The sequence below is a fragment of the Polypterus senegalus genome, chromosome 11, assembly GCF_016835505.1.
Source record: "Polypterus senegalus isolate Bchr_013 chromosome 11, ASM1683550v1, whole genome shotgun sequence".
Classification (NCBI taxonomy): domain Eukaryota; kingdom Metazoa; phylum Chordata; class Cladistia; order Polypteriformes; family Polypteridae; genus Polypterus; species Polypterus senegalus.
This window is the reverse complement of record NC_053164.1, coordinates 25,627,674-25,641,705: the sequence shown is the minus strand read 5'-3', so window position 1 is coordinate 25,641,705 and position 14,032 is coordinate 25,627,674. Positions and strand designations below refer to the sequence as shown.

At 43.2% G+C, this 14,032-nt stretch overlaps 1 protein-coding gene across 5 annotated transcripts in view; it reads right to left on the bottom strand.

The window, feature by feature from the left end:
* LOC120538750 (galectin-4-like) overlaps nt 1–13,007 on the bottom strand; it is a 56,862-nt gene extending 43,855 nt beyond the window's left edge. The window contains exons 1-2 of one of the 5 annotated variants that reach the window (XM_039768199.1): nt 12,850–13,007; nt 7,047–7,396 (exon numbers count right to left, since the gene is read on the bottom strand). In XM_039768199.1, coding sequence (XP_039624133.1) covers nt 7,047–7,091 — 45 coding nt within the window. In that variant the 5' untranslated portion in view covers nt 7,092–7,396; nt 12,850–13,007. Of the gene's footprint in view, nt 1–7,046; nt 7,397–7,497; nt 7,667–12,849 lie in introns of those variants that run through there. The other 4 variants (XM_039768198.1, XM_039768200.1, XM_039768196.1 and 1 more) reach the window with 4 other exon arrangements.
* Between the last annotated feature and the right edge of the window lie 1,025 nt (nt 13,008–14,032).

Genomic DNA, 14,032 nt, shown 5'->3' with positions numbered 1-14,032 from the left:
TACTTTAATGCATTTCATCATAAAAATGATATCCTAGTATTCTAACAGCACACAGCTAGAAGTCTAAACTGACTTAGAAGCCAGACATAGCCATCTGTAAATACGCACTCTCTTCTATAGAATTGAATTCCTTTATTGTCATTGAATGGTAAAATGAGATTCAATACGCAACACTGCCATACACTTATTTTCCTATACAAAAGAAAAAAAACACTAACAACAATATAAAAATGAAAAATATACAATATGATACAATAAGTATAATACACATGTAGATATATAGGGCAGAGAGTGCAAATGGTTCATAAAGTGGCTCAGGTTGTGTAATATTACAACTGCAGTGCAAGTTTACAGAGAGCAGATTGTAATTCTAAGTACAGACCACTCTACCAGGAGCACTTGATGAACTGATTGAGTACGTTTAGAGCTCTTGGGATGAAACTGTATGAACCTCAAGCTCTGTGCAGGAAAGGCTGTGAAGTGTTTGCCAGATGGGAGAAGTTCAAATAAACTGTAGTATGGGGAAGTAGAATCCATGCAGATGCTGCTGGCCCTGCTGAGACAGCGTGTGCTATAAATGCTCTCCAGGGCCGGATGTCGTATCCCCGATAATCCTCTGCACTCTCGGCCCAGTCCACCGTAGAGCTTTTTGATCAGCCGCTGTAGAGCTGTGACTCTACACTCCGATGCTTTGGTGCGCAGACAGCGACAACGCTGAAGCAGTTATGGTATTTGGAATAGTTTGGCCATTCTGTGCACCATCATATTGTTAAAGAATGATTACAATCAAGTGCTTTAAATTTATAAACAATATGCAATTTATTTTGGTGTATTTAACAAGCAGAACCAGTAGCACCACTTTGACAACTGGCTGCTGCCCGTTTGCAAAACTAAGCAGAAATGTGCGTACGCATGGCATGAGGCCGCCATCAAAATGTGTGTGACTTTATACCAAGTTTAGTTTTTATACATCTCGAAGTGCACGTGGAACTGAGCGTATGTGACAGTTTTGTGCATATGCAGACAGACAGCCCCGTCACCTCTGGTGTCCCCCCAGACCTGTGGTTTTCTGCCCGGTCTGTACTTAAATCTCAGAGCAGTCACTTTGAGACTCGTGTCTGTGAAGATGTCGTTTTCAATGCGTGTATTTTCAGTTTTCTGGGGTTTGCCAACAGGTGCCCCAACTCTTTATATTTGTCTATGTTTTTCATTACACCTGTTACAGATGTTTTTATTTTCTGGCTTGTTAGTGATTTTGTCGTTCCATGTCAAGTCTATCTTGGAGAAGATGATGTAATTAAACAATTCAGTTCTGTTAACAACAGATTAAGGCCATGTCACATTTGATGACTTTTCCAGCATAGCAGCCTTCATTTACATAATCTTAGCGGGTCAGAGGCAGTTGTTGGTCCGACCCCATTAGAGTCCGCTGAATACTGTGCCATACCATACGCCTCAGTCCAACTAGTCCACCCTTTAGTTGTAGTGGTGGGCTCTGTGCGTGTGTGAATGAACACTCATCCAGAAGGACAATGCATGGACTGCAACAATGACGAATTAGGAATATGGGGGCTTTGGACCTCACAAATAGAAGAGGAGCTCATCTGACAGCTTTCTTGTGTTTAATGCACAACAACAGAAAAACAATGAAAAAGGCAAAGACCGAGGCTGAGGACATCATACCTGTTGGCACAGCACCAGCTCAGAGAGGCAGCACATTATTGACTGTCACAAAAAGGGGAGAGCAAGACTGTGCTGGAAGGTAACTCTGACGTGCCCACAGCCTCTCATTTGTGTAAACTGACAGAGTCCAGCAACAAGATCAGAGGTTGAAGTCAGCAAGCCCGACATACCCTACGAGTAGAAGTTGCGTAATGCTTTACCAGAGTTGACAGAATGGGGCACTTGAGACCCCAAATTAGATTTGCGAGAAATGACTTCAAGCGGACAAAGGTAGCTACTCAGGATTGTTCCTAATTCCTTCAAAGTAGACGAGGTCAGGCCTTTAGCAATGACGTTACATTCAGGACAGACTGTTCTTACGAAGTGTAATGCAAAGTCACACCACCATTTTCTATGTAAAGTCTTAGACACAAACTGAAGCTTCAAAACTGCAGGCTTACGTTAAATTCAACAATGTACTTTGAAAAAAAGAAAGTTGAAGATCAACCTTCATGTCATGTCATCTTCAATCCTGCTTAATCCAGACAAGGGTCACGGGGTGGTGCTGAAGCCTATCCCAGGTAGCAAAATGGCACAAGGCAGAGACAAACCCTGGCCGGGGCACCAATACAACCCAGGGCTACACACACACACACACACACGGGGACAGTTTAGCATCACCAATTCACCTTTGGTCAGTAGGAGGACACCAGAGCCTCCATGGAGAGAGGACATGGAACGTGAACTCTGATCTCCTTACTGTAAGGCAGCAGCTCTACACACTGCGCCACCTCACCACCCTTCAACTTTAATGTAAGTTGTTAAAAATATTCAAGAATCCTCCCGTTCACTCTATAGATTACGGGACGACTGACCGTCACTTTAACTTTAGCCCTACTGCCTTTAATGGCGGTTTCTCATTCTCATCATCCCACTGATTTCTCTCCACTGAATTGTGTCCCACAGTGCGCACTCAGAAGCTGTCACTGCTGCTGGACTTCGAACAAAATATCAGCAGGAATGTCTGAAAACGAGATCACCAGTTACAGACAGAGAATCTGAAAATCCTCGCTAAACTGTAAACTCCCACATGCCAAAAAGGACCTGGGCAGGGGACAGATGGCCAGCTGGACTTGGCATTTCACTTTTCTGGAGGCGATGGGGTCATCTGACAACTTCGGGTTCCTGTTCCATGCTGCTCTTATGGACATTGGAAACGAATCCATCCATTTCTTGCCATATCCACATATGGCGTCTTCAGACCCCGTCACTTTTTTCACATTTCGTTGTGTTGCAGGTTTGTGCTAAAATTACTTCAATTATTTTTTTCCTAACCAGACGACAACACTCGATACCCCAGAATGACAAAATGAAAACAGGATTTTAAACACTTCTGTCAATCTATTTAAACTACGTAGAAAAGGGAAATATCCGATTGACGCAAGTGTTCAGCACCTTTACTAGGACTCTCGAGATGTGGCTCGGGTGCATCCCGTTCTGTTGATCGTCACTGTGATGATTCTACACCAGGGGTCTCCAACCTTCAACCGTGAGCTCCTTTTACAAAATGAAAATGGCCGAGAGCTCCTCATGTTTTCTAACATTTATTCTCATAGCTGATTTCAACCCAAATAAACTGAATAAGCCTGTTTTGCCTGAACATTTACAAAATGTTGGAGTCCACAACTCACATTTTGCATTAAAACATCGCAAAAAATATTTAGTTCACCTGCAAGTGCATTTTGTATGTCTGTATGCATTTTCTAGTGTATCTCACACTATTGAGTTAAAACATGAATGCTGTCAGAACAAAACAATGCAATTCCAAATCCACAGATATGACTTCTTCCTTTGTCATTTTGTTCCATGTCACTGTGTCACTTTATTCACAGGTCCAGCTGTATGTGTGATGCGTTTTTTAGTTAGTCAGAGGAGTGGCACTGAGGTGACTGGTGGAGTGGAGCCACTGAGGTTCACTCTTCTGGAGTCATTTAAATGTTCGTCTGTCAGTCTTGTTCTGAACTTTGACTTCATGATGTTCATGTCAGACTCACAGAGGTATGCAGACCCAAACAAAGCTGACATTTTCAGAGCTCCTTGGTGAAGATTCTTATAGTTATCTGGCTCTACTAAGCTCTAGAAATGCTGTTGAGACTTTAACTGCACATTATTTTGAAGGTTTACTAATATATAATATATAATATATAAAATCCAATGTCTGTCTGTCTGCTTTCACAATGGATTTAGATCGTTTTTTTTCTATAATTTGCTTGAACATTCCAGTTGATTTTGCGACTTCTCTCATTTTGCTATGTATCAGAGTTCACTTGCCGTGCCGATTTATTTGCACGAATCCGAGTAAAAGGCAGCGGGCTGAGGGGAGGGCCATCCTCACTCACTTGCCAGCTTCGGGGCGTCTTCCTTAACTCCGCTTAGCTAGCTAACGAGAGAGCAATTGAATTCAACTTTGTTTGAGATTTAAAATAAAGTGTTACTTACTGTAGGTCTTGATGAGTTTGAGTCTGGATATTCTCTTAAGTGTATGCCACAATGAAAAGATCGATTGAAATTCAGATTGTGGATTGTGATATGAACTTTTGGAAAGATCGCCCACCCCTAATTTAATTAATCAAGTTTTCAAATTTATGTAGGATCCATTAACACTTTGGTGAGCTACTTGGAATGGGTTGTGAACTACCAGTAGCTCGCGAGCGACATGTTGGAGACCGCTGGTCTACGACTTGTTTGGAGACCACTGGTGGGCAGCTCAGTTGATTGGACTGATTAGGAAAGGCACACACTTGGCTATAGAAGGTCAGACAGTTGAGTAAAAACCAAACCATGGGGGCAACAGAACTGCCTGCAGAGCTTAGAGATTGGATTGTGTGGAGCGCAGTCGTGGAGAAGGCTACAAAAAAAAAAAACAATTTTTGCAGGACTGAAGGTTCCCAAGAACACAGTGGCCTCCAAAATTCTTAAACTGAAGACGTCCGGAACAACCACAACTTTAAATAGGGCTGTCTGGCCAAACTGAGCAATCAGGGGAGAAGGGAAGTCAACAAAAAACCTGATGGTCACACTGGCTGAACGCCAGAGAACTTGTGTGGAGTTGGGAGGAACTTTTAAAAGGACAACACATCATCGCAACACTCTACCGGTCTGGGCTTTACAGGCAGAGTAGCCAGACAATACGTGAAAGCCCCTTTGAAGTTTGCAAAAACGTACCAAAGGGACCCTCCGACTACGTGAAGCAAGATTCTCTGGTGTGACGAAACCAAGATTGAAGTGCTTGGCATCACGTCTGGAGGATACCAGGCACTGCTTATCACTGCTGTGCCATACTATTACTGCAGTGAAACATGGCGGTGCCAGCATCACGCTGTTTGTTGGGTTAGGGACTGGGAGACTAGATAGGGTTGAGGAAAAGCTGAACGGAGCAAATTAAAACAATGAAAACGTGCCACAGAGCACTCGAGATGTCAGACTCGGCTCAAAGGCACCGACCATCAGCACACGGAAAACAACAACTCAGGAGTTACTGGGGGTCAAATCAGGGACTGTCCTTGAGTGGCACTGCCAGGGCCCGGACTTGAACCCAACTGAACATCTCTGGAGAGACCCGTCCACTGACAGACTCCATCCAGCCTGGCAGAGTTTAGCAGAGAATGGAAGGAAATCCTCAAAACCCTGATGTGTCACGTCAAACCCAAGAAGACCGGTGCCTAAGGGGTCTTCGACGAAGTGCTGATCAAAGACTTTGAATACTTGGGTTCACCGACAAAAGCGCGATAGACATATGAGCGCCAACAAAATCGCGAGAGAGGCCAAGAGAGCGGGATGCGTACGTGCGCATTATGTACACATTATGTGCTAGGTTAGAACTGTTATAACTGCTGATGGCATGCCACAAACAAATAACTCTAGTCGAGGGTTGGCATAACGCGTTGTATACAAAGCGGAATTACAAGCAGTCAGGCAGCCAGCAAGTCTAAATACGCTCAACTATCAAGACGTCTTGTTGCAATTCTTCCTACATATGCAGGGCGTGATCTTAAGGACTATCTGTGTGCCGTGCTGATGGCATGCCGCGTCTCATAATATTGACTTCTAAAATAAACATTATTATATATGCTTTAAACTAGTAATTCATATTCAATGAAACTTTCGCGATTTTGTCGGCACTCATATGTCTATCGCACAAATGTCGGGTCACTTATACTTGAGTCAATCAATGGGGGGATTTTAATTTTTTTTTTTTTTTTAAAATACATTTGCAAATATTTCTAAAATTCCACTTTCACTTTGTCATTGTGGGCTATTGATTGATGATTAATGATTTTAACACAAGGCTACAACAAAAGAAAATGTAAAGAGTGAAGGGGGCCGAGTACTTTTGGAGGGGCTGTTGCATGATATTTTATATTCCACTGTTAAACCGTTTCAGTTGTAAATGCATTAAGCGCACGGAGATGGTCTGCCAAGCACAATGGGGGGGATGAACAGAGTTGAACAGAACAGGCTGTAAAGAAACGACGGCTGAACAGACTGACTGATGGAATTTTTAGGATTTGATTTTGTTAAAACAAAGAAAGTCACAAATGCACACATGACAGAACAGTGGTCTGGGGGGTCCCCCCATACCCCCGATTATCATCTGTTTTGGCCTTTGCAGCCTTTAAACAGGTGGCACACTGCCCAGGGTGGGGCCCTGCTTTGATCCTGATGCAGATATCACAGCCTCTACGCCTCCGCCACGAAAATGAAACAGGCAGGCTTGAGGCAGACCTGTTAAGATAGAAATCCATCCATCCATCATCCAACCTGCTATATCCCAACTACAGGGTCACGGGGGTCTGCTGGAGCCAATCCCAGCCAACACAGGGAGCAAGGCAGGAAACAAACCCCGGGCAGGGCGCTAGCCCACCACAGAGATATAAATCCACAAAGGCATTTTCACAATAAATTAAAGGACTCATTTTTAAACCAATGTAGAGCTGCTAATGTGAATGTGAACCCATTTTTTTTTAAACCAGGAAATCCTCATCTGTGCTGAGCGGATCACTTCAGATCCATTAGTCAAACGAGATGAAAGTTTACATGCAAGATTCTGAATTGTCAGCCCTGCCAACGTCAAATAATTCTTTAAACAGAGCCTGACGGCTTCAACCTTTTTGTAACGGAGTGCCATCAGGTGCCAACACAGAACAGGGCACACGTGTACCCACACTGGCCAGTCTGGGGTCCAAGTGACAATAATGTACACACCCAGAAATGCAAAATGAACGACCAAAGCAAGAAAGAAAGAAAGATTACAACGTAACCCCAATGTGGGGTGTGATTGCCCGGCTTTGAGAAAAGGGTCAGAGAAACGGCGGCACACTCACGGGGTTGTATATTGGCTGGTATCCCGGAGGAGGAACGAACGCCATGGTGTCTCTTCGGGTTGGGAATGGCGCAGGCGACAGCTGGTCACTAGCAGGCAGCGGCGGACGAGTTCGGCGGCTTTTAAAGCCTAGCGAGATGGAGGGAGGAGCCGCGGACTCCCAGGTACAATGGACAGGAGGGGAGCGCCTTGTGATAAGCCGGGGCTCGGTGGGCTGTGCAGTGCCGTTAGATGAACGAGCCACGCCCGGGGAGCGGCGCGCTGTGCCCGGCCACTCAGGTAGGAGGTCGTGCCGGGACGGCGCCACGATGAAGGGCTCGGGGTTGGTAATGGCAGTCAATACCCCCCATTCTGAAAAATTAAAAATAAAAACTCGTAATTGTCATTTAGCAATTTACAACTTTAATAAACGCTCACTCAAAAAAAAAAAAAGATAAAATAACAAAGAGCACCTGTCGTACTGTAAATGAAGGTCTTCTCACCTGTACAAGTAAAGTATGTTGAGCTCTTGCTACGGCTGTAGTTACATATTTTTATATTATTCTGATGAAAAAATGTTCTTTCTTTCTTTATGCATTCATGTGCACCAACTACAAAAAAAAGCGGAGTTTTGCAGCACTTGAAAGATTTTCACAAATGGCGGAGGGCTTTGGTTAACCAAACCACATAAAAACAGCAGACTTGATAAACAAGCGTGCTAATGAAAAAGGAACGAAACTAATAACCTGAATGAAGTTACTGCATACACTGGCCACCTCACATTACACGTAAAGCCTTTCCTAAATATATAAAGGAAGTGTTCTGAAATGAGGAGAGACTCCTTTTAAACTGGAAAAACACTCACCAAGTAAACAATCAACGGGAAAACCTGCTTATTGTGAATGAACTGCAACGAGGGAGCCAATTAAGATAAATGAGCTGCACAAGAAAAACAGTGGACTTTATTTACAGAACACAGCAGAAAGTATTACGGGGCATCGGCCATGGCGAGTACACTCTTTAAAAATAAAAGGGCCAGGGTGGCTCTTCGGGGCGATGCCAGAGGGGAATCATTTCGGGTTAACAAAGGACGCACCTAGATCGGCGATTTTCAACCGGTGTACCGCAACAAATTAATTAAAGGCTTCTTTAAAGAAATACGACGCAAGTTTTATACCATTTTACATGATTTATATATTAGTTTAATAATAAACATATAAATAAATAACTATATAATTCCATGCATTTCTAACCAGTTTACATGTACAGTATCAACTTGGTAAAAATGTGTATACTAAAATTATTTTGCATAATCAATTTATTTGACTATTTACTTCAGTAATATACACATTATGTTTAACCTGCACGCGGATCGAGCTGTGTAGTTATTCCAATGATCGCGTCTTATCTTGGAGCCCATCTAGTGTCCCTGTTTATGCACGACTACGCCGCGGCTGAATTTGATCACGCACACATAATAATAATAATAATAATAATAATATAGCGATTTTCTCACTACTCAAAGCACTTTGCACAAAGCACGCATGAGGATCCCGGGACGCAAACCCGGGGCGGAGTGGTGGCTCAGAGGCTAAGGATCTGTGCTGAAGGTTGCCGGTTCGAATCCCCGTCACTGTCAAAAGAGATCCTTGAGACAAGACCCTTAACCTGTAACTGCTCCAGTGGCGCTTTACAATGGCTGACCCTGTGCTCTGACCCCCAGGGGTATGCGAAAACTTGCAGATTTCTAATACAAGAAATTGTATAAAGAACCACCTTACTGCGAACTGTGCCACCAGCTCAGAGGGCAAGTAAAGGCGCCTGATAATTCTGAGTATTATTTATTGCAAAGTATCATAAATTGTTTCAAAAAGATATTTAAAAAGACACTTCGGAGTAAAAAGCGAAGGTATTATTATTATTATTATTATTATTATTATTATTATTATTATTGTAAATCAATCAAAATTATACCTATTTTTATCATATTGGCAAAGAATATATTTTTGGTGTGCCACAGAATTTTAGTAATTAGTTCATGTGTGCCTTAAGATGAAAATCATTGAAAATCGCTTTCCCACATGAAGGTTCCAGAAAGAACATCAGTTTGTTTAGCTCCATAAGAGGCTTCACACCGTACTGAATCACAAACAGATGGTAACCGATCTGTGAAATACCAGTGTGTCCTGCTTTTAAAAGGTCTCTCGCTGCACACAATGGCACAGGCTAAGTTCAGGTTTTGTTTTTAATCCGTTAGTATCCTGCACACAGCCTATCATATTCAAGATTTCAGTTTTTTTCCTACATATTTGGACCAACTTTATATGCAGAGATCCCATTCCAGAAGGAAATGGTTTTTGTCAAGCCAATGGTTTTACAAGGAACCACAGAATTCAGCAAAAAACCATAAAAGAACCAGAACATTTTAAGAGTGTATATTTTGAAAAGCATACAGGCAAATTAAAAAGAATATAAGTAGCAGAATTTCAGGTTCATCATAAAATACTGTTAGATTCGGACTGAATGGGCTGGCATCCTCACTGGGGTTGGTAAAGAGACCAAAAAAAAAAACTTTTGAAAATGAATTCATTTTTTAAGGTAAGTAGCTGCACTGATTTTTTTCATGTAAACCCCTACATTTATAATAATGGTTGGTTTTAGTAGCATCAGCTCAGCTAATCTGAGTAGAAAGTTTGTTACAATTTGTTAAATAAATGCAGCTCAATCCAAAAATAAAAGTTGGGATTTAATTCATGTTTGTTTTTAAGTCAGTTTTTTCACCCACAAATTAAGCAAAGCTACTGGACTTAAAGTAACATGTTGTGTTTAATAAATATATTTAAGGACTTTTATTTTAATGATGAAATTTGCTAATTCACACATAAGGTGCAATAATACTGTCGCAGGTGGCTGGGGGGGGACGACGCAGCCGGGACGCCCAGGAGGACCAGAAGAGGGCTTACGCCTTCCTTGGACCACGTGGGGGCGACCGCCCTTGTTGCTATGGGGACCACGGGTACAAGGCTTTAAAGCTCCACCCTGTAGGGGCCCGTGGTCACCACCAGGGGGCACCCGGATGCCTTGGGAGCCCTGGACCTTAGCACTTCCGCCACACCCGGAAGTGCCGGGGGAAGAGGAGACACCCGGAGTGCTTCCGGTGATGCAGCCGGCACTTCCGCCACACTGGGGCGTGTCGGTGGGAGATTGCCGGGAAGCACCTGGAGCACATCCGGGGGACAATAAAAGGGGCCGCCTTCCTTCATGTGATGACTTGAGTTGGGTGGAAGCAGGATGAGGTCTCTGGAGGAGGCGGCCTGAAGAGAAAGTGAAGGCATTGAACTGTGTGGCTGGGACTTTTGGGGGGTTTGAGCACTTTGTAAATAGGAAACAGTTGTATAATAAACGTGTGTGGGGTGATTTCAACATGTCTGCCTGTCTGGGTCCGAGCCAAGCTCCACAATACTTAAATACTGAATAATAACTGCAGTGGGCTGACACCCTGCCTGGGTTTGTTCCTACCTTGCGCCCAGTGCTGGCTGGGATTGGCTCCAGCGGACCCCCATGACCCTGTGTTAGGATGCAGCGGGTTAGATAATGACTGGCTGACTGACTGAATAATAAATGGGGTCTAATAAACACTCAAAAATCCATCTATAATAAACTGCTCAAAAAAATTAAAGGAACACTTTGAAAACACATCAGATCTCAATGGGAAAAAGAAATCCTCCTGGATATCTATACTGATATAGACTGGGTAATGTGTTAGGAACGAAAGGATACCACATCGTTTGATGGAAATGAAAATGATCAACCTACAGAGCCCTGAATTCAAAGACGCCCCAAAAATCAGAGTGAAAAAATTATGTGGAGGGCTAGTCCATTTTGCCAAAATTTAATTGCAGCAACTCAAAATTGTACGCAGCACTTTGTATGGCCCCTGTGTTCTTGTATACATGCCTGACAACATCGGTGCATGCTTCTAATGAGATGACAGATGGTGTTGTGGGGATCTCCTCCCAGATCTGGACCAGGGCATCACTGAGCTCCTGGACAGTCTGAGGTGCAACCTGGTGGCATTGGATGGACCAAAACATAATGTCCCAGAGGTGTTCTATTGGATTTAGGTCAGGAAAGTGTGGTGGCCAGTCAATGGTATCAATTCCTTCATCCTCCAGGAACTGCCTGCATACTCTCACCACATGAGGCCAGGAATTGTCGTGCACCAGGAGCCACTGTACCAGCATAGGGTCTGACAATGGGTCCAAGGATTTCATCCTGATACCTAATGGCAGCCAAGGTGCCTTTGTCAAGCCTGTAGCGGTCTGTGTGACCCTCCATGGATATGCCTCCCCAGACAATCATTAACCCACCACCAAACTGCTCATGCTGAATGATGTTACAGGCAGCATAATGTTCTCCATGGCTTCTCCAGACCCTTTCACTTCTGTCACGTGCTCAGGGTGAACCTGCTCTCATCTGTAAAAGCACAGGGCACCAGTGGTGCATCTGCCAATTCTGGTATTCTATGGCGAATGCCAATCGAGCTGTATGCTGCTGGGCAGTGAGTTCAGGGCCCATTAGAGGACATGGGGCCCTTGGGTCACCCTCATGAAGTCTTTCTGGTTGTTTGGTCAGAGACATTCACACCAGTGGCCTGCTGGAGGTCATTTTGTAGGGCTCTGGCAGTGCTCATCCTGTTCCTCCTTGCCCAAAGGAGCAGATACTGGTCCTGCTGATGGGTTATGGACCTTCTAGGGCCCTCTCCAGCTCTCCTAGAGTAACTGCTTGTCTCCTAGAATCTCCTCCATGCCCTTGAGACTGTGCAGGGAGACACAGCAAACCTTCTGGCAATGACACGTATTGATGTGCCATCCTGGAGAAGTTGGACTACCTGTGCAACCTCTGTAGGGTCCAGGTATCGCCTCATGCTACCAGTAGTGACACTGACTGTAGCCAAATGCAAAACTAGTGAAGAAACAGTCAGAAAAGATGAGGAGGGAAAAATGTCAGTGGCCTCCACCTGTTAAACCATTCCTGTTTTGGGGGTCATCTCATTGTTGCCCCTCTAGTGCATCTGTTGTTAATTTCATTAACACCACAGCAGCTGAAACTGATTAACAACCCCCTCTGCTACTTAACTGACCAGATTAATATCCCATAAGGTTCATTGACTTTATGCTATACTCTGATTAAAAAGTGTTCCTTTAATTCTTTTGAGCAGTATATATCAAAACAAAGTATAAAGAGTTAGAAATTTTTATTTTGATTGATTCTGCTCTTTACGTTATTTATCATCTTGTATTGGAAGCAAAGAAAAAGATGTTTCTGTGATGTTGGGTGCGTGACAAGTTTGCCAGCATATCAAAAAAATATTATAAGTTAGCAGGTACAACCTCAGAAAACAGACAATCAATTCATGAAAAGTCTTCAGCTGACTGTACATCTGTATAAAGGTGTGGGGGTCCTTTAGACCATAATGAAATAAAAGGGGCGGAGTTTATGCAAACTATGATATTTTATGCAAAAATAGAAGACTTTTTGGTTTAAGTTAAACCAACTTCATTCAACTGTGTGTCAGGAAAATCACAATGTTATGTTATGAGGATTAAAAAAGGTGTTAATGTTGAGAAAGATTACAATCAAATAGGTGACTAATCAGAGTAGGCCTTCCAATAAAAGAAAATCATTTAAGGGCTTCGTTTCTACCTCAGTTAAAGTGACATTTGAGAGATTATTTTGTCAAATGTAACTGGAAAGAGCAACATAATGCCAGCAAACTTGGTTGTTTTAAGTAACCATAAATTAGATGCATAAAGTAAACTTACCTCTGTAAACATGGAAGAGTAACAGGAATGGAGGCGCGGTCCAGCCAGGATGGTGCACAGTTTCTATTCCAGTCGGGAATACGAGGGATGAATGGATTTTATAAACAATTCTTCCCCCTCCACGAGAGATGGCAGTGCTCCTCTGAACTTGAGCCCAGTTCTCCTGTGGGGTTGCATGAAACGTTTAGTGTGGAAGGGTGACCCTGTCAGGGGTCCACTGTGGGGATCAGACCTCTCTATTTTGGGGAGCCTCCCTATAGGCTGGTACTGCTTCTGGTGGGCAACTTAGTGGCACTGGAAGTTCTCCAGGGACCAGTATAAGGGGGCGCCATGTCACTTCATCAAAGAGTCATAGTCAGGAGACATGTGGACAATGTCCACTGAGGAGGAGCAAAGGCAGACAAAAAATGAATTATTTGGTGTTGGACTGATTTCAACCTGTGGCCAGGTACTGCTGTAAAGTGGATATTCTTTTATTTAGCCTACAATTGTGTTCGGCTGAGATGTGTCTATTGGTGGACACTCTGGGGTGCCCCCTGGTGTCCACAATACAAAGAATGAGAATAGACAAAACAAAAGCTCTTTTTAAACACAGTCCATACTGTATGAAAAGTAAGGCTGTAGGATATAACACACATTAAAAAAGAGCAAACATCCAAAATATAAAAATGATCATAGTGACAACAATTGGTGTCACTAGCACTGGAGTGATAAACACAACTGAGGCCACCAGCTGTCCACTATGCCACAGCGACCACCCAGCTCAACAAGAGAGCAGGGGATGAAATCACAAAGTGGGTAAATGGGGCAAGCGAGGGATCCAATGGAAATATTGTCAGCTTGGTCCACTGGCATTATCGGCCACTGAATGTCGAGTTAAGAACTCACCCTAAGGGCTGTAATTGAGTTCCTGAATCATTTTTTAAAATGATTTTAAATTGGGACAACTCAAAGCAGGGTTTATCTCTACATATAATATGCCACCATTGCTTTATTTACAAGCCAACTAAAGTTGCAAAAGCAGAGGCAATCATTTAAATAGTAAAAACACCTACTAAAAATTTGCTTCCGTACTTCATTTACTGCTGAATTTGTGCCTTTAGTTTACTGCTTTTTTTTTTTTTTTACTAAAATATAGTGAATAATATTTATATCTATTCTTGCAAAGCCATGAACTTCCCTC